The 20806-nt window shown below is 40.9% G+C and overlaps 1 protein-coding gene across 4 annotated transcripts in view; it reads right to left on the bottom strand.

The window, feature by feature from the left end:
• GNL3L (G protein nucleolar 3 like) overlaps window positions 1-18082 on the bottom strand; it is a 33754-nt gene extending 15672 nt beyond the window's left edge. The window contains exons 1-9 of one of the 4 annotated variants that reach the window (XM_075538838.1): window positions 17935-18082; window positions 14919-14993; window positions 6969-7000; window positions 5612-5719; window positions 4344-4481; window positions 3704-3787; window positions 3403-3538; window positions 1421-1524; window positions 541-685 (exon numbers count right to left, since the gene is read on the bottom strand). In XM_075538838.1, coding sequence (XP_075394953.1) covers window positions 541-685; window positions 1421-1524; window positions 3403-3538; window positions 3704-3787; window positions 4344-4481; window positions 5612-5719; window positions 6969-7000; window positions 14919-14937 — 766 coding nt within the window. In that variant the 5' untranslated portion in view covers window positions 14938-14993; window positions 17935-18082. Of the gene's footprint in view, window positions 1-540; window positions 686-1420; window positions 1525-3402; window positions 3539-3703; window positions 3788-4343; window positions 4482-5611; window positions 5720-6968; window positions 7001-14918; window positions 14994-17562; window positions 17717-17934 lie in introns of those variants that run through there. The other 3 variants (XM_075538841.1, XM_075538839.1, XM_075538840.1) reach the window with 3 other exon arrangements.
• Window positions 18083-20806: the final 2724 nt, after the last annotated feature.

Genomic DNA, 20806 nt, shown 5'->3' with positions numbered 1-20806 from the left:
CTACCATTTGGCTTCCCATTTGGCACTTTCTTTTGCTGTCTTCCTCTGTGTTTGTGCCTTTTTACTTAGTATCTACTTCTCTCTCATCTTTCTTGGCTTCCTGATGATCTGACTCTGTTTATCTCAATTTCTGACCCCCATTCTCACTGCTCTAGGTTCCAGACAGTCCCGCGTTTGAATTTCAGCACTGCTTTGTCTCACATGGGCCTGGGTCTCACGTCTCTTCTTCCTTTTCTGGGCCTCAATGTTCTCATCTGAAAAAGGGAGATGCTTACCTCTCCCTCCCATAGCTTTAATTGGATGAAATAGTGCCAACAATTAAGCCTGGCGCCATGCATTTGGTCTATGATACTAACATTCAATACATGATGGCAATTCTTAGTGGTCACATCTACCACCCCAAATTATGAATCACAAAACCTTTCCTGAACTACTCCCCTCTTTCCCAAAAAGGTAATAAAAGTACCAAGGATTCTTTATCCCAATGAACTCCCTATGTGAGAAATACACCTAGGATCCATGACCATCCACAGGCCTTACCCACAACCCCCACACGGATGTGGGTGCGCACTTTGCCGAGGCGACAATAGTTCCCCAGCATCCTCATGAGATTTTCAGCTCCAAAACAGGCCTTGCTTTTTAGCAGTGACTCCGAAGCCTGCTCCGCTGGCACACTGCATTGGTTCTAGAAAATTAGAGGTATTATAGATGTATCAGGTAAGAGATGTGGTATGAGCCCAGATTTCTGAGTCCTTCCTTTCCTCAGGAATTCTAAGACATCCCCTGCGGCCATCAAGATTTTCGGCCTAAAAAGAGAGCATCTTAACCAAGAGCCTGAATAGCTTGCCATTTTCCTGTTCCCCTTGAAGACCAACCAGGCTTATTTTGTGTCCGTTCATGTTCTTAGTCCTCTGTCTCTGTTTTGAACTGTTACTTGTCTCCCTCAGCAGGGGCAACTATGCCCAGAAAATCCTGCTTTCCTGCCCTGGGCCTCAACACCCTCCTCTGTACAATTGGATGCCCATCCTCTCTGCCTATGGAGGGATGAAATGGTTTCTGGCACACAGTCTACTTTCCCCTGATATTTCATAAAGGTCATTTCAGCCTGCATGGCTTTTAGTCCCAATGTCACCTCCTTGCCTAAAATGTATGTTCTCCTCAACTTCTTCCTTCACTTACTTACCACAACAGTTTAAATATAAAAAAATTGGAATTAACTTAAATATACATCAACAAAAAACAAGTTAAATAGTATATCCCTAAAAGGGACTTCAAAAAGCTCATGGAAAAATAATAGAATTATTCTACAAACTTTTTAAAACCTCATAGCTGTGTGTCACTACCTATGCAAACATATATCACAGAAACAAGTTTAGGAGATATAACCAAAACCAATAGTGGTGGTTATTGCAAGGCTTACCAGATTTTTTATCTGATGCTGGGTACTGGCCTTGAAAGCCACAGTTGGCAGTTCATTCCGAAGGTAATTCAGCCACTTCTCCACAACCTCCTTGGGAACCAAATCTGGGGAAAACAGGCTAATAAGAACATCACCTGGAAGGCTCACTCCAAATATGCTTCCACCTACAACCAAGGTTAGGCACACATCCTACTAACAGGTACTTCTGCTACATCCTTCCATCATTCTCCAATCTCCAGCCTGGAGTTTGAAAGGGAAATCTGATCTAAGGGAGCAGATGGTCCACCTAGAGTGGGCCTATTTCCATTAAGAGAATGGGTAAACTGGCTATTTGGTCCCAGTTGCCTCCTTCTGATCCAGTTTGCTTGGGGTGCCAGAGGCGTCCCACAGATTGTCTTTTCCTATCTTCTCTCTGGATCATTTTAGACTGGGCCAAATGTCATGAACAACACTTATAAGAATAGTTATCACTTATGAAATTCTGACCATGTACAAAGCATGTATTAACAAGGAAGGCTTATTAACAACCTGAGATATGCAGATGACACAACCATGGTTTCTAAAAGTAAAGAGGACTCTAAGAACTTGCTGATGAAGATCGAAGAGAGTAGCCTTCAGTGTGGATTACAACTCAAAGAAAAGAAAACCCAAATCCTCACAACTGAACCAATAGGTAACATCATGATAAATGGGGGAAAGATTGAAGTTGTCCAAGATTTCATCTTGTTTGGATCCACAATAAATGCTCATGGAAGCAGCAGTCAAGAGATCAAAAGATGCATTGCATCATGTAAATCTGCTGCACAAGACCTCTTTAAAGTATTGAAAAGCAAGGATGTTTCTTTGAAGACTAAGTTGCACCTGACCCAAGCCATGGTATTTTCAATTGTTTGTGAAAGTTGCAAGTGAAAATTAAGACAATGAATAAGGAAGACTGAAGAAGAATACATTTGAACTACAGTGCTGGTGAAAAATACCAAAAGAATCATGGATTGCCAAAAGAACAAACAAATAGTTTGGAAGTACAGCCAGGATGCTCCTGAAAGGCAAGCGTGATGAGACTTCATCTCACATACTTTGGATATGTGAGAAGGGGCCAGTCCCTAGAGGACATGATGCTTGGTAAAGTGGAAGGGCAGCAAAAACGAGGAAGGTTCTCTGCAAAAGTAAAGTGATACAGTGGCTTCAACAAGGGGCTGGAACATAGGAACAATGATGATGATGATGCAGGACTGGGCAGTGTTTCATTCTGTTGTACATAGGGTCACTATAACTCACAACAGACTTGGTGGCACCTATCACCACCATCTATAAGTTGGAACAGCCTAGATGGCGCTTAATAACAAGATAATGACGACGACGATGATGACCACGACCACCACCATCACCACCTTTATCACCTTTATCACCACCAATCCTATAAAGTTGGGACAAGCACTACCCATTTTACTGAAGCTCTCAGAGGTGACATGACTTGCCCAAGACACTAGAGAAAATAGGTAGCACTCCTGGGATGAAACCCAAACCTATGAAACTCTTAACCTTGAAGGCTACAGGATTAGTGGTACCTCTTGCTGCCCCCACTTCCACCTCTGTTCTCAATCCTGTGTTTGGGCTTCAGCTTGTGGGAGAGGTGCTTTCAGAGTTATCCAGCCATAGATGAGACTCAAAATGGCAGGAACAGGGGACTAAGAGTCAGAAAGATGTAGAATTCACTCCAATGTTTCTTTGTGTATGTGTATGTGTTTGGATAAGTCATTTCATGAATCTTATTTTTGCCTTTGAAAACTGGAACAAGAATTCCTATATTACTTATTATTCCTATATTACTAGTTATGAATACCACTGAATTGCTGGGTCTTGTTATCTGGTCCCAAGCTAGTCTTTCAATAAGTTGTTGGGTCTTAATAACTGACCTAAGGCTAGTATTTCAATAAAGTCTGGACCATTCCCTGCCTTAATTAATCCTGCCCAACACCCACCAATTTTGTTCAAGATCAAGACCAGCTTCTTGTTGCCTTCTGACTGCAGAACAGCTTGTTCCATTTGGAAACAGCGGCATCCCAATGGGTCTCTGACATCCAAAACTTCCAGAATCACATCCGAGTATTCCACCACCTACAGGGAAGAGAACACAGGTGATGAAAATCAGAGAACTGAGTAAAAGTCATGCAGGCCACGAAAGAAAAAGTCTCCATTTCAGTTGGGAAAAACCAAGAGAGCGAGAAGATGTACCTAAGTTGGTACCCTTCCTAAAGGATTCTAAGAAATGGGCCTCCATACCTTATGGAATTCCTTATAGTAAGCCTTTCTTGTGGCTTCATCATCCAGCTGTGGAAACATATTTAATTCCTGCAAAGCTTCCTCCTAAAGGAGAAAAAAAAAGTGATGTAGGAGGACAAAAGATCTAAAGATCCATGGCTCTGGGAAGCCATGTAAATGCCTATATGTATGTATGTATGTATGTGCTTGGGCAGAGAATAACTGTTAAAAGCCCCTGTGTACACATGGCTGTAAAACGGAGGAATGTGAGAAAAAGGTCTGAGAAAAATGATCAAAAGGGACAAGGGTTAAGGGAAGCAAAATGTATACTACATATCAGAAAACGAAGTATGGATTAGAAAGTAAGTATTCTGTGTGTGAAATGAGAATACATGACAAAGAAATAATAAACTCTCAGTGGAAAATAGCATTCCCTACAAACACATCCCTTTATCAGTCTCTCCATTCTCCCCACTCATATTCTTGTTCCTTATTTTCCCCTACTCCTCTATCTTCCTCTCCTCCCTCTGTCCCCAACATTGTCATCTCTTGCACAGATTCCCACTTCCCCTCCAACAATTTCACATTCACACTTTTCTTTTCACATAGCAATGGCATGAGTTGCTTCTGAGCAAACCCAGGTTAGGCCAGGCCCACCCACAGGCAAAGGCTTCTCTGCCACCTTGCGTTCAAACTCCTCCTGGCGTCTCAGGACATCCTCACAGTAGCTCTCAATGGTCCTATATCTGTGTCTCTCTTGCTCCCGGGCAGCCTGCTGCTTCTCTCTCATCTCTTCCACCTAAAAAGAAAACACACATTGGGACCAAGAGTAACAGTGAAGAGAAGAAAAACAATGTGACACGGCAGAAGTGGGAGGTATACTGGGAGAGAGAAGATAATGACAGGAGGGTTAAGACAGGGTGTTTAAGGATGAAACAAAGACAGAGAAATGAAAGAAGAGAAAGAGTGGCGCTGGGAGAGAAGGCATTCTAGGCAGAGGCATTCATTCACTTAAAACTGGGGGCAATGGAGGAGGGGTGGAGCGGAGCTGGTTCCAAGGTCTCAATAGAAAGTAAATGTCTACAATTGATGTATGTATATGTATGGATTGTGATAAGAGTGGTATGAGTCCCTAATAAAATGTAAAAAAAGAAAAGAGGAGGAAAAAAAAGAAAATGATTAGGGCAAAGAATGTACAGATGTGCTTTATACAATTGATGTATGTATATGTATGGACTGTGATAAGAGTTGTATGAGCCCCTAATAAATTGTTTAAAAAAATAATAATAAATAAAAATTTAAAATAATATTTAATCCTAAAAAAAAAAAAGAAAGTAAATGTCAAGAAACGAATGCTGGCAGCATAGGTACAAATATGCCTGGTACGATTGGTGCATACATTTGTAATAAGAGCTGTAAGAACCCCCAATAAAATTATCTTTTAATAAAAAAAAACATGGGGGTAAGAGACAAGGACATGGACCATTGTGTCATTTAAGGGCCAGGAAGAGGAAAGAGTAGCAAAAGAGAATGAAAATGGTTGGTTCCAAAGGAAGGAATATATCCAGTAGAGTGAGATGCCAGGAACGTCAAAGGGAGAATGGTTCAAGGAAAGCATGATCTCAAATGTAAGAATGTGGGTAAGAAAATCAAAGAAAACTACCAATGAGTATGTCAGGCAATGGAATGGTGATGCTGGCCAAGCACTTTCAGTAGAGTAGTAGGAGCACAAGCCAGGCAGCAATGGACTTGGAAGTGAGAAATGGGGAAACAAATAGATACCAACTCAAGTATCAAGATGACTTCCTTCTCTTTCCCACTTCCACAACCAGCCTCAACAACTGTAACAAGCATACACTTTTCCCTTTGAGTCGACCCTTCTTCTGACCTGACAATCAAGCCAGGTTCTCTTTTTCCTTCAAGGCTTACCCTCCTCTTCTTTAACTCAGCCTTCCAGCTGGCACTCTCCTTAAAATGAATAAGCTGAGGAGCAGAGGATACTTTACAGGCTGCTTTCTTTCCATTCTCCTTTGCAGGCTAGTCATCAAAAAGAAAAAAAAAAGAGTAGAGCTAATGAATCGATGGAAACTACTCCCACCCTCTCAGAGTTAAAGTTGCTCAGAGAAGTATGGTTGTGAGCAAAATCCTAAGTATTTCATCTTTTTGGGTGGCTATTATAAATGCTACCCTAAATGGAGCGATCCAGTGTCCAATTACCCAGACAGCAAGGTGAAGCACAGCCTTACTTGTGTTTACTTACTAATCTGTAGTAAACAGTTTCACATGTTACGTTAAGTACAAGTACTTAAAATACTGTAAAGATTAGGTAATTCGACCCTGGAGAGACCTTCCCTCCTGTAGCAAACTTTTCCACTAGCCAACTTTAGGATAGTGAATTAAGGAAATAAGGGGGCAGTTGGAACGGTTTCCCAAGTAAAGGCTGCGAGCTGTCCAAACAAGCTGCTGTCAAAGTGTGGTTCTTAGACCACCAGCCGCAGCATCACTTAGAAACTGTCAGAAATACAAATTTTTAGTAACCACGACTGAGATCCTGAATCAGAAACTCAGGAATGGAGTACAAAACTGCTTTATTTAACCATCCCTCCAAGTTATTCTGAAGGACTAGTTAAAGCTTGACAACCTCTGCTCTAGTCCAAATTTAATTCGCCCACAACTTTTTCAGCATAACCAAGAGATCCAGGATTGAGGCCAAATGTCATATTTTGGCCTCTCTCTTTCCCATGAGAAATAGAGACTTGGGAACCAGATAGACTTATCAGCTGTTTTACCTGAAACATAGAATTTTTCTCCTTCTGAGACTATCTCTTCAACTAATATATGTTATTGTTATCTGTCGTGAGTGGATTTTGACTCATGGCAACCCCATGTGGGCAGATGAGAATTTTGCTCCATAAGGTTTTCAAGGTTCTATCCCTTGAGAAGCAAATCACTAGGCCTGTCTTCCAAAGTACCTCTAGGCGGGTTTAAATTCCCACTTTCAGCCAGGATAATAATTTGCGCCACCCATGGAATCCAGTCCAAAATATAGGAATGATAATAAACCCACCAAGGTAAATCAAGCACAAAGCAGTATATGACTCATAGTAGGAAATAGATGCTGCTGTAGCCACCCAGACTAAAGGGAAAATTTAGAATCTCTGATTCCAATGTGGCATTCTGTCCAGCCACCCAACATCTACTTGTTTTTGTGGGCCTCTTCCTGGAGAAGCTATCTATTTTGACCTTTTCCCCAACAATGGGCACACCTTACCTAAAGCCAACTTACCTTCTTGCAGCCTTTGCCTGGCTTTTTATTGTCTACAAAAAAAGAGAGAGAAATAAATCAACATCCATTACCCAATATTTCCTGAAACATTAGTCAAGGGCTGGACCACACTGGAAATATAAAGAGGGCTCAGATCCTATATCTGTCTATGTCCACCATAAGACCGAGTTGTACAAACAGCAACAGGAGGGTCAGGGGAAGTATTAGATATAATATTTAGAGCATTATTTCAAAGAAAATAAAACATTTCTTAAGAGAATTCTGTAAAGGGAACTATCTGAGGTATACTTATGATTTTTCTCTCCCCTTTAACTTTCTGCTGGAGTAAGGAAACTGGCAACTTGAAAAGGCGATCTAAGGAGTCACATCTAGATAAGCAGAAGTAGATACCTTCAGCATATGGGGCAAGATCTACCCTCTCCTATTGATTCTGTTCATGTCACTGCCTCCAAAGGAACATGCCTTATTTAAAATACTGCCTCCTTTAGCTACAAAATAACTGTAACTTTCCAATCATGCCCACCATAAGTTCTCAAGAACATAAAGAGACCTTACCCCTTTCAATGAGAACTATTGTCCCCTTCATAGTTAACCTCTTTAAGGAAAACTGCTTCCCTGAATTCTCACCACTGAAAAAGGAGTTAAAGGAATTCTTATGGGGTAGGTCTAAGAACAGCTCTGTGATTATTTCAGATGGCTCACACCGAAGCAGAATATAGGAAAAAGTGAATTTTAAAACTACTATAAATTCTTAAGTAGATTCAAGAAGATACTACAAAAGAATCTCATGAGGAAAAAAATAAATTCCCAAACTTGACTGAGTTATCCAGTGCTATCATCGAATTAGCAAAATAGGGTGGGGCTTTAAAAACAGAACTTTATTTTCTGTCTATGAGGCTCCAAGTCCAAATTCAGAGTGCCACATATACAAAACAAATAGCCAGCACTACTCTCAATGGAAAGAAATAAAAACATTCTCCTTGCAAATGAGAACCACACAAGGATGTCCTTTATCACCATTCCTATTCAAAATTATGCTGGAAATCTTAGCTAGAGCTATCAAGCACAAAGGAAAATCAAAGGTATCCAAATTGGCAAAGGAAAAACAAAACTCTATTTGCAGATAATAGGGTCATATACACAGAAAACCCTGAAGGCTAGGCAAGACAATTTTTGGAGCAAATTGAAAGATTCAGAAAAGTGGCCAGGTACAAGATCAAAATACAAAAATCAGTCAAATTTATTTACGCTAACAAAGAAAGCTCTTAAAAGGAAATTGAGAAAAATATCCCCATTTACAATAGCCACCTAAAAGATTAAATAATTAGGAATAAATCTGACCTGATAAACAAAAGATCTATACAAAAAATGACAAGACACTACTATAAGAAACTAAAAGATATCTACATAAATGGAGCAATAGACCATGTTCCTGGATAAGAGGACTGAGATTGTAAAAATGTCAATAACATCAAAAGATACATGAGATCCTGAGCGTGCTGGAGCAACAGCAATCTAGCTGAGAGTGATTACTAAGAGGTCGAAGAAAGTAGGGTGAGCATGATGGTGGGGCAGGAGGAAGGTAAAAGGAAACAGGAATGATCTAGGAAGCAAAGCTATGGATAGAAGTCTAAGCATAGGTGTGTACATATATAAATACATTAATTCACAAAAAAGAGGTATTGGCATAGGTACATATATTTACATGGCAATCCACTGAGGTAGTGGATCGACTTCGGGCCTCTGCTCATACCTTCCCTCAATGCAAAAACACTTATGTTCTAGCAAACTGGTGTTCTGTGATGCTCACTCTCCCGGCATAATCTCTGAAGACAAAATGTTGAAGACAATAGCAAATGTGGTGAAGAAAGCTGATGGGTGCCCAGCTATCAAAAGGTATAGTGTCTGGGGTCTTAGAGGCTTGAAGTTAAACAAGTGGCCATCTAGCAGAGAAGCAACAAACCCAAAGGGAAGAAGCACACCAGCCTGTGCAATCGTGAGGTGTTCTCAGGACCGCATAACAGGCATCAGAAGACCCCAGTGCTGAGAACAAAGGGGGTCGGAGCAGAGACCCAAAGCCCACCTGTAGACAATGGGACATCCCCTCACAGAGGGCTCACAGGGAAAGGATGAGTCAACCAGGGTGCAGTAAAACACCAATGAAACACATTAATATTCCTCTGGTTCCTTGAGCTTCCTCACCCCCACTATTGCCTTTCACTGTGGGATAGACTGGAGCATGTGCACAGATACAGATAAGAGATATGAGCTCATGATACATGGAATCCAGGAACAGGAGTGGGAGTAGCGATACCAGAAGCACAGGGGGAAGGTGGGGAGAGGTGGGAAGGAAGGGGAAACCTATCGCAATGATTGACATATAACCACACACACCCCCTCCAGGACAAACAACAGAAAATGTGGGGAAAGGAACACAGTGGGTTGGTGTAAGATATGAAAATAATAATTTAGAATTTATCAAAGGGTAACGGGGCATGGGGGAAGGAGCTGATACCAAGGCCTCAATAGAAAGCAAATGTCTAGAAAATGATGGCAACATATGTACAACCATGCTTGATATAATTGATGTATGGATTGTTATAAGAGCCCCCAATAAAATGATCTCTTAATTTAAAAAAAAGATTATGCATCCTTAAAAAACAATGATATTGTGGCAGCAATTGTACAATCATGCTTGATCTAATTGAATTATGGATTGTTATAATATCTGTAAGAGCTCTCAATAATTTAGATTTTAGATTTTAAAAAAAGAGCTCTAAAAACCCCCCAAAAAAGACCTAAAAATTTTTTTTTAAAAAGCTACAGATAATGCCATCCAGATTCCAGCATCACTCTTTAAAGCAGTGTTTCCCATGCTGTGGTGAACCCCCCAGCCATAAAATTGTTTTTGTTGCTATTTCTTAATTGTAATTTTGCTAATGTTATGAATCAGGCAACCCCTGTGAAAGGGTCTTTCGACCCCCAAAGAGGTCACGACACACAGGTTGTGAACCGCTGCTTTAAAGAGATGGAAAAACTTAACCACCAACTTTACAGAGAAAAAAGCAATGAGACACTGGATAAGCAAAGCACTAAAAAATAAGAACCACTGAGTAGGAGTCTTCTCGCCTACTGGTCAAAAACCTACTACATTATTATGGAAGTCAGAGCAGCCTGGTACTGGTATAAGGACAGACACACAGACCATTGGAACAGAATTCAGAACATAGAGGTAAATCGATCCACGTACAGGCAGTTTATCTTTGACAAAGGACTAAAACATTACATAGAGAAAAGATAGTCTAACAAATGACGTTGCAAAACTGGCTATCCATTTGTAGAAGAATGACACAAAACATATATATATACATATATATATGTATATATACATATATATATATATGTATATATATATATATATATATCCAAGATGGATCAAAGACCTAAATGTAAAATATAGAATGATAAACTCATCCGTAAAAAAATAGGGACAAATTTACCTGATGGCGCAGAGATTACAAGAGTTGGGCTGCTAACCACAAGATGAACAGTTTTAAACTGCCAACCATTCAGCAGGAGAAAGTCAAGGTTTTCTATTTTCATAAAGAGTTAGCCTCTTGGGACTTAAGACTGAATTTTCATGGTGTTTAACGAAGCAGACGACAGCTACACCAAGAGTATGCAACTGTCAATAGGTGGACAAACATTGACTTCGTACAACAATGCCCTATATGCTGTATTAAGATATATATTATGCCTGCAAACCTGCGATTGACATTGTGAGTGAAGATTATGTAAAATTTCCCTGACAACCAACTCCCATTTTTTGTGTAAAAAGTGTCCAGTAATGTAAGGATTTATACTGTTCAAGTGAATAATTCAGGTATTGTGATACGTTGTTAGCCTACTCTGGTCCAATATCCCTCTTTACAGTGTTTTAAAAATGAGTACCAGGAGCTAATCAATGACAATATTAACAGCATATCTTTATGCTCAATAAGACTCTCTACCATAAATTAACAAGATCTCTATGGGGAACCAAAGGCAGATAAAAAACATAGATCCAGGAATGGATTTGGGGCTCACACTAAGACCTAGTTTCAATGTAAAAACAATTAGTTCTTATATCATGGCCTCAGGAAGGGAACACAGAACATGTAGGTGCTCTAACAAAATGTGACACAGCAATTAGATGGTGCCCAGCTATTAGATAAAATAGTGTCTAGGGTCTTAAAGGCTTGTTTCCAAAAAAGCAATCATCTAAGTCCACATGGAAGAAGCACACCAACATCAGTCACTGAAGGATTGTAAATCTCATAATCCAAAGTCAAAGGAGCCTAAATTGTGAGATTCTGGTTTGCAGAAGGCTATGGAGGTCAGTGGAAGCCCCAGAAACATCTGTGAGACCTACACAGAAAATAAGCCTCAGGTGATTTCCTTCCATCTATAATGGAGGGATGGGAATAAACTGGTTATCAGAGTATTGGAAAGATGTCCAGAAGAAATCTAAATGATAAACCTGACCTGAACAGTTAAAACCTTGTCCCTTGATTCCCCCACTGATACACATTGGACCTGATCTGATTTTCAACATTTTCTGTGTTTTTGTTTATATATTGGGGTTTATCTCTGATGTATTTTTTCTTTTTTTCATATCATTTTATTGGGGCTCATACAACTCTTATCACAATTCATACATACATCAATTGTGTAAAACACATTTATACATTCATTGCGCTCATCATTCTCAAAACATTTGCTCTCCACCTAAGCCCTTGGCATCAGCTCCTCGTTTTTCCCCTCCCTCTCCACTCCCCCTCCGTTATGAACCATTGATAATTCATAAATTATTATTTTGTCATATCTTGCCCTATCCGAAATCTCCCTTCGCCCACTTTTCTGTTGTCCGCCCCCCAGGGAGGAGGTTATATGTAGATCCTTTTAACTGATTCCCCCTTTCCAAGCCACCCTCCCTTCTGATGTATTTTTTCATTGTGGGTAGCTCTCATGAATTTTTGTTATGTTTTTCTTATTTTTGGTATATGAAACCCAGAATTGATGAACCTATAGAGACAAGTAGAATAAAGGTTCGGGGGGGGGGGGTACAGTGAGAGAGGCTGAGGGCTAAAGGGGAGTTGATGTTGTGAAACTGATTATAGTAGCAATTGTACAATACTGCTTGATGTGACAGAATTATGGAATGATATGATATATGTATCAACTCCCAATAGAATGGTTTTGACTAAGAAGAGTTATAGTCACAGAAACCCACAGGGAAGTTCTACCCTGTCCTATAGGATAGCTATGAGTCACAATCAACTCAATAGCAGTGAATTCTTAAATAATATATAACATACACATATCAAATATGAGAAAGAGAAAGCAAAATAGATGTCTGGGACATCCTAAAAGTTAGACATATATGTGTACCAAGAGTCAAAAGAGAACCCTCAGATTGTTTGGTCATGACATAATGCACAAGGGACTAATCTCAAACTTTTACAGAAAACTTCAATACCTCAACAAAGTAAAGACAAATAATCCAGTTAAAAAAGGGTCACCAAAGGTGACATTAAAGTTGTCCACAAACATGCAAAAGTGCCCACAATCGTTAGCCACTAGAGAGATACAAATAAAAACGAGCTATCTTCTCATTCCAGCATGTTTTTAGGTGCTGTTGAGTCAGTTCCAACACATAATGACCCCATGTACAACAGAATGAAACACCGCCTGGTCCTAAGCCATCCTTACAATTGTTATGTTTGAACCATTGTTGAAGCCACTGTGTCAAGCCATTTTATCCAGGTGCTTCCTCTTTTTCATTGCCCCTCTACCAAGTACGATGCCCCTTTTCAAGGACTGGTCTCTCCTGATAACATGTCCAAAGTATATGAGATAACATGTCCAAAGTACATGAATAGCAAAGTTTAAAAAAAATGCTTTCAAGGGTGTATAAGACTAGAAAACTCATACACTGCTGGTGGAACTATAAACTGTTGCAACCCCTGTGGAAAGTGGTATGGAGGCAGGGGAAGACAAAAGTTGGAAATAGAAATACCATACAACCCAGCAATTCCTTTACTTGGTATTTATCCTACAGAAATAAGAACCACAGCACAAAAAGATATATGCACACCTATGTTCACAGAAGCACTAGCCAAAAAATGGAAACAACCTAAATACCCATCAATGGAAGACTAGCTAGGCAAATTTGGCACACACACACTGATGGAATACTACCTAACATTAAACAATAATGCTGAATCTGCAGATTGCTTCATAACGTGGATGAATCTGAAGGACATTAGGCTCAGTGAAACGAATCAATCATAGAAACACACATATTGTGTAAGATCACTATTATAAAAAGTGAAGAGTAGGTATTTAGAGTAAGAGAAATATTCTTTGAGGGTTACCAGGGGTCAGAGAAGGGAAGGCAAGAGAAGGGGGCAGGGGGAGTCTCAAGCTAAAGGGTAGACAAGTGTTAACTGAGGTGAAAAGAAAGGCAAAATACATTAAGAGGAATGTTAAGAAAAAATTATGGAAGCCGGGAAAAACATTGGGAGATTTTCAAGAGTAAAGGCAACAAAGGCAAATTATATACACAATCCTGCAATAGTGGTGATGTTTGGATAGATATACAACCTGGACAGATGTGAGAGTAAAAAGGGAAGTACACTCACAAATATATTATGGAGCATACAAGGAAAAAAGTTATGAAAACTTCTTAGACATAATTAAACCTGTGTTGCTGGGCCTGGGGGGATCCAGAGCATAGTCTTGGGGGACACCAAAATCAATTGGCATAACATACTTCACAGAAACATAACTTTACTGAAAAGATTTTTCCTTAAAAACTTTGATCAATTTACAAAAAAATAGATGCAGAAATAGAGGAAACAAAAAATAAGTATGAAATAAGATTGTACAAGTTAAACTAAACATTAATTATTATAATAAAAGTGAGTAAGTCAAATTTCCCGTGTTTTTTTTTTTCAAACATCCAGCCCAAAGTCATCTTCTCTTCTTCAAGAATTTGTTGTAATGACAGGCCTGGTCATTGCACAGTAATTTCCATCTGCCTAACATTTCTGGAAACTGAAGGCCTACCCTGGATATACAAAGAAAGAAAAAATCATTTAGGGTAAAAGCATCTGCTTCATACGGAGAGAAGAGGAGAACAAACCGTGGAAGAGGTAAAAGGTATAGTCGCTGCAGCACTCAGGAGCCTCTCCACCAATTTGGTTTTCAAAAACTTCAAAGTGAAAATAGCCACCATTTTTAGCCAGCTTAGGTTCGTAGTCTGACCTACTAACCACCTTGCTATATGAGCTTGAAGGGAGTACTGATAGGACTGTGAATTACACGTTGGGCCGCTAACAACAAGGTAGTAGTGTGATCCCATCAGCTGTTTTGCAGGAGGCTTTACAGCCTTGAGAACCATACAGAGGACTAAGAGTTCAAATTGGCTCAATGACAATTTTGTAACTTTATCTGAGCTGCAATCACCAAAAAATCATCAATTATGAAATCAGCTCTCAAAGGAAGATTGAGTGACTTGATACATAGATAACACTTAAAAATACTTGATGTATGGATTGTTTTAAGAACTGTAAGCACCTCCAATAACATTATTAATTTTTTTAAAGTGATTGAGAAAGGATCATGGCTCTTATTTTTTCCTGCTACAATTTCAATAATGCTACATAAAAGCATATAACTATGGTTTAAAAACTAGATTTATAAAGCTAGATTAATGCATCATATCTACTATGTTTAAGGCAATTATTTACACAATTGTGTTCCAACAACATCTATAGAGGACACATGAAAGAGAAGACAACTTTAAATTGTATCAAATAAACTGTCCTTCAATTTGAAAAAAAATGGTTGCTATAAAAGATATGCATTAAAGCTCAAGATTGGATGAGAGTGATACGGAAAACTCACTGTGTCGAAATTTCATCATGATGACCAGCTTGAAAGCAGGTAAGTTTAAATCTGCTAGCTTCCTTCCTTCCTGTCCTGATAGAACAAATTTGAAGACAGCTGAGAACCACAACACTGAAAGTTTTGTGCCTTCTGACCCCCCTAAAGGCAAAGTAAAATGTTAAAAAGCATGCTAATGAATCCTTAACAACCAGGAAAACTAGGAAAAAAAGGCTACACAGGTCTCATCACACTACCCAAAGGGAGGGGTCGGTCTGAACCTCTTTTCCTGTGTAGTTTAAGTACCTCAGTGCATTGGATGGGCTCCTTGGTCCTTAATCCTCCACCCTGTAATGTTATATCCCAGGTAAGGAACGATCTAGCACTAAGACTCTACACTTAGGGGGGACGAGCATGCTTTTACAAAAGGTGATAGCACCTTTTTTTTTCCCCCACAAGTAGAGGTTCTGTGTCTCTTCTAAGAAGCCCTTCTGGCATAGTGGTTACACATTGGACTGCTAACTTCAAGATCAGCAGTTTGAAAACACCAGCATCTCTTTAGAAGAATAATGAGCAGTTTGAAACCATCAGCGGCTCTTTAGAAAATAACGAAGCTTTCAACTTCCAGAAAGAGTTGGTCTCAAAAACCCACAGTGGCAGTTATACTCTGGTCTATAATGCTGCTGAGTAAGAATAAACTCGATGGTAATGAGTCTTTTGAGTGAATCTCTCTTCTGAATAATCCCTGGACGATGAAGATGGTTAAGTGCACAACTACTGGTTAAAAATCTGGTGGCTTGACTCCACTGAGAGGTACCTCAAAAACCAAGCCTGGCAATCTGCCGTTAAAAGATCACAACTTGAAAACTTTATGTTATACTCTGAATATATGGGGTTGCCAGGAATCAGAACCAATTGGATAGAAACCAATAATAACTAACTTAAAAGTGGGTGATTTGCACCCACTCAAAGGCACCACAGAAGGCCTGACAATCTGCTTATGTAAAGATTATAAACAAGAAAAGCCTTTGGAGCAGTTCTATTCTGCAACACTTGGAGGACCATGAGTAGGATTATATTCAACTAAAGAGTTTGTGTGTGTGTGTTTTAGAGGTCTCCCCTACCCTGGGAAAGAAGGAAAAACAGATCCCAACAGTACTTTATGGGAGAGTTGGGGTGTCTTGAAACAGGGTTTATGTCTAAGTGGATTTTGATTAGTGAAAATTCTTGGGGGGGGGTGTTCTGTGCCTGAATATGCGTATGGGGCCATCTGGCATTCTACCTGGAACAAGAGTAATGGCTCTATCTATGCATGGAGGGGGCAGGTCTGTGCACCTCTTAAGTTGTGGTGAGCACTTGGAGACACATGTGGAGAATAATTGATATGCCTGCCTCCATTATGAGGTGACATTAGCGTCACACTAACAAAGGGGGGAAACTGTGTAGCTTTGTATGGGTGAGGGCTACAACTTGCCTGCAGTGAGGTTATTATGGCCCTTTACAAGAGTTAAGCTGGGAAGATTCTGTGTACTTTTTAAGAGTTGAAGTCAAAAAAGAGGACCTGATGCAAAGGGCTTAAGTGGAGAGCAAATGCTTTGAGAATGATTGGGGCAGGGAATGTATGGATGTGCTTTATACAATTGATGTATGTATATGTATGGATTGTGATAAGAGTTGTATGAGTCCCTAATAAAATGTAAAAAAAAAAAAGAGAGAGAAGGAAAAAAAAAGAAGTCAGTAACTCTTAACACTGAAGGGAGGTGGCCCTTTGGTTTCTCTTTGGCGGGCAGTATTAATAGGTCTGCTTATTTTTCGGGGGGTGGGGGGCGGAGGCTAGGAATCTGTGTCTTTACTCTGGATGGAAATAGATCTGAAATCTTCTACCTTGGGTAAGAGGGAGTCCATATGCATGCACAGTGGAATGATCAGATATGTCACAGTCATTCAATATCACAGGAAGCTGCACCTTTCTGCCTGGGTAGTATTTTCCTGGCAATATTTGGTGAATCTAAATCCTTGCAAGGTTTAGGGTGGGTGGAGGATAATCTGTATATCTCAAAGGTTAAAAAAACAAATATGAGACCCTCTATGCTGGGAGACTCTTGAGGGACAGTCCTAGTTGTCTCTTCATGAGTTGAGGTCTGCAGGGAGACCAGTACTTTGGGGATCGTATCTTTACAAATTCACTAACCAATATCCCTTCATAGAAGGGGGATCTGCATGGCTTTCCATGGGTTATAAGATTGTGCTCCAAACCATTTACCAAAACCAAACCAAACACTGCCATCGAGTCAATGTAAAACTGCCCTGTGAGTTTCTGAGACTAATTCTTTCTGGAAGTAGAAGCTTCATCTTTCTCCAGCAGAGCAGCTGGTGTTTCCAAACTGCTGACCTTGAGATTGGGGTGCGCAGTCCAGCTAGCAACCATTATTCCACCAGGGTTCCTCCCAACAACGTGAGGGACAATTGATGGTCACTGCAAGAAAGAGGGTGGGCCTCCATGTATGAGTAACACAGGGGTGAGACAGGGATGTCTCTGGATCTCCACGAGGAGGGGAACATGTTCTTGCTTTCCTCTGTATATTAAATCTCAACTCCTTTATACTGGGGTTGGGGGTGGGAAATGGAGGAGGGAGCAGCCTGTTGAGGGTGCGGGAATACATACATCATTATCTCTGCCAGAGGGAGGGGTGCTTGTAAGCAGATGTGTGTCTTCGGGTCTTTATGCTCAGAGGTCTGCGCAGCTAAGCCTTTATGCGGTGGGTGGATGCCTGTCTGTACCGGACGAATGTGGAATGGGACCGCACAACCGACGGGAACCTACATCTGTTGATGAAATGGGGCCATGCCTCTTGAATTCAGCAGGGCACGTCTCTAGCTGAGGAGAAATATTTGCCCCCTCCTCCGGAGCATACCACCCTACAGGGGAGGGGCTCCGTGGAGGGCGTCTATAGTGTTACCTCACGGGGATGATCCTTCCCACGCAACCAAAACAGGAAAGCGCTAATCATGAGAAAAGAGCAAAGTAGTCTCTTACCTACACTCACCGCGGGAAGCAGGGTGGAAGCAGGGTGGAAATGCTGGCACGAGAACAGGATTGGTCAAAAAGTTCCGTTCAAGCCCATGGCTCCGACGTCCGGATACCAGCCTCGTTTTGAGTGGCGGCTCGGCCGGTAGTGTTTCTCAGTGAAGGCGGGGCTTCCGACCTACAGCCCCCTATGGCCGGTCTCTTTCTCACGAACGTTGGTCCCGCCTTCTTGGCGCTCCTTCTGGTAAGGAAATCGTCAGGGGGAGGGGATAGACCGGGAAGTGGTAGGAGGAACTCTTAAAGCGACCGGTGTGGACATATAGCCTATTTGTAAAGCCAAAATCTTGTCTGCTGGCCTTTGTGTGTGCCGAAGGGTGAGTGCTTCAGAATCTTAGAGGCCAGAAGTTCGCTGTGTCCTTATCGGACAACGGTGGAGGGTTGATCCCTTTCTCTGCATGGAAGATGGCGACTGTGCTTGGTGTGAGAAAATGGCCGCCTGAGTCACATAGCTAGTCAAGGACTCCCCACCTGAAAGTGAATTCGGTTATCTACTCCTAGATTTTTGTACCTAAGTATATACCCACTGCCATCTAGTTGTTTCAGACTCTTAGCGATCCTACAGAACGGGGTTAGATAGTGTTCCCTACGACTAGGAGGTTTGAACCACCGAGCTGCATTTCGCAACCATGCTTAACCGGATGCGCCACCCGGGCTCCTTTTAAAAGTACGAGAAATTCAGTATTCATGCCAGCCCTAACGGGCGCAGCAGACTAAGCAGAACCCGGCATCTGAAAAACTGAAAGCCTCTCCTTTTCCTATCGGTATTCTCTTCCTGTACTGCGCCCTCTTTCCCTCAGGCCCGGGACTGCATCTGCTAATGGGAATTTGAAGTTTGTGTGACTAGGACTGAGGGAGAAAAATGAGGATTTGGAAACCTTCTGGAGCAGTTCTACTCTAACCAATGGGGTCACAATGAGTCAGAATCAATTGATCGTAGTACGTTGAGATATGACTTGAAATTGACTCCAGGTTTCGGCTTGGGTGGACACAGTACCTGGCTTGGCTAAGGAATGAGATATCCCCTTTAAATCAGTAAGCAGTCTGAACCTGCTTTCTGCCTAATTTAATTTCAGTCAGACCCCCCTCATCTTCCTCAAGTCTGTTCAAAATAAAACTCAACCTGAAATGCTTTATTCTGCGCAATTATTCTATTGCACCTAGGGAGACCGTTTTGATCCCAGAAAAAAATGAAATGGCTCAAAGTTTGTTAGTTACAATGAAGCTTATAAGGAGATGAGGAAGGGAAAAAAATAGAATACCAACCTTGGCATACAATTGAACCTTGCCCAATTGAACCCCCTGTCCTGAGGTCAATTGATAACACGTTGCTTCTGACTTAGTAGCTAATTCTTTGCTACATCGCCCACCTGCAGCCATGAGATATGAGATTTAATTGAGGAGAAGCTAGACTTTTTTGAGGAGCCCTAGTGGTGTAGTGGTGAAGCATTGAGCAGTTAACTGCAGGACCAACAGTTTGAAACCAAGAGAAACAAGCTTACCCTCATAAAGAGTTAAACAGTCTCCGAAGCCCACAGGGGCAGTTCTACCATGCCCTATTAGGGCCCCTATTAGTCAGAAGTGACTCCATGTCAGTGAGTGTGAGGGTTTTGTTTGTTACTTTTTAGATTCTTTCCTAGGGAGCCCTGGTGGCACAGTGAATTAGGCGTTGGGCCACAACCAGGATGTCAACAGTTCAAATTCACTAGCCACTAGAGGAAGAAAAACCTCAAAATCCCATTCGCTGCCATTAAGTCAATTCTGACTCATAGCAACTCTGTAGGACAGGGTAGAACTGCCTCTGTGGGTTTTTGAGACTGTAACTCTTTACTGATAGAAAGTCTTGTCTTTCTCCCTGGGATCATCTGGTGGTTTCAAATTGCTGACTTTGCAGTTTACTGTGCCACTGGGGCTCCGAGATGAAGAAAGTTTGCTCTCAAGTCTTGTGGAGCAGTTCTACTCTGTTCTATAGAGTTCCTGTGAGGGTGGAATCTGCTCAATGACAGTGGGTTTAGATTCATTTTCATTTAATCAGGAGGTAATAATTTTGTTGACTATCTTTCTAGAAGAAAAGGTCAAATTTACATTGCTTTAGAGCAGTTCCTAACAGGCTTTTGCTGCTTTAGTCAGGTTTTTTTTTTAATTAGTAGTATTTGATTTCATGGGTTAAATAAAGCCTTTAAAATCAAAGTTATTAATTTTCCTCTTCAATACTCCTCTGCTTATGAGTCAATTCGAATATTTAGTCATTGGTGGCATAATCATGTTGGACTGCTAACAACAGAGTCCGCAGTTTGAAACCATCAGTCACTCTGAGGAAGAAAAATACACAGCCTCAGAAACCCACAGGGGAAGTTCTCCTCTGTTCAATAGGATTACTGTGAGTCAAGATTAACTGAATGGCAGTAAGTTTGGTTTTAGTTTTGGAGGATTTGACTGGGTACCAATCTAGGTTTCTTTGGTTTTCGTAGTATACCGTATGTCATTTTTGTTCATTCCTTAGCTGCTTCTCTTCTTTGTTTCTTCAGACAAAATGAGACCATTTGCTGTACCTCAGATGGCTGCTAAAGAACCCTGGTGATGTAGTGAGTTACAAATTAAGCTGCTAATTGCTAGGTCAGCAGTTCAAAATAATCAACTGCTCCATGGAAGAAAGATGAGGCTTCCTGTTCCTGTAAAGAGTTTTAGCCCCAGAAACCCACGAGAACAGGTCTACCTTGCCCGCTAGGGTCACGATGAGTTGGAATCAACTCGATGGAGTTTGAGATAGCTGCTTACAAGCTTTTTAGACCCCAGATGACAAGTATTGCACTAATCTGCTAGT

The sequence above is a fragment of the Tenrec ecaudatus genome, chromosome X (assembly GCF_050624435.1).
Source record: "Tenrec ecaudatus isolate mTenEca1 chromosome X, mTenEca1.hap1, whole genome shotgun sequence".
In the NCBI taxonomy this organism is placed as follows: Eukaryota; Metazoa; Chordata; class Mammalia; order Afrosoricida; family Tenrecidae; genus Tenrec; species Tenrec ecaudatus.
Note: the sequence above shows the minus strand (reverse complement) of the source record. Positions and strands in the feature narration are given on the sequence as shown.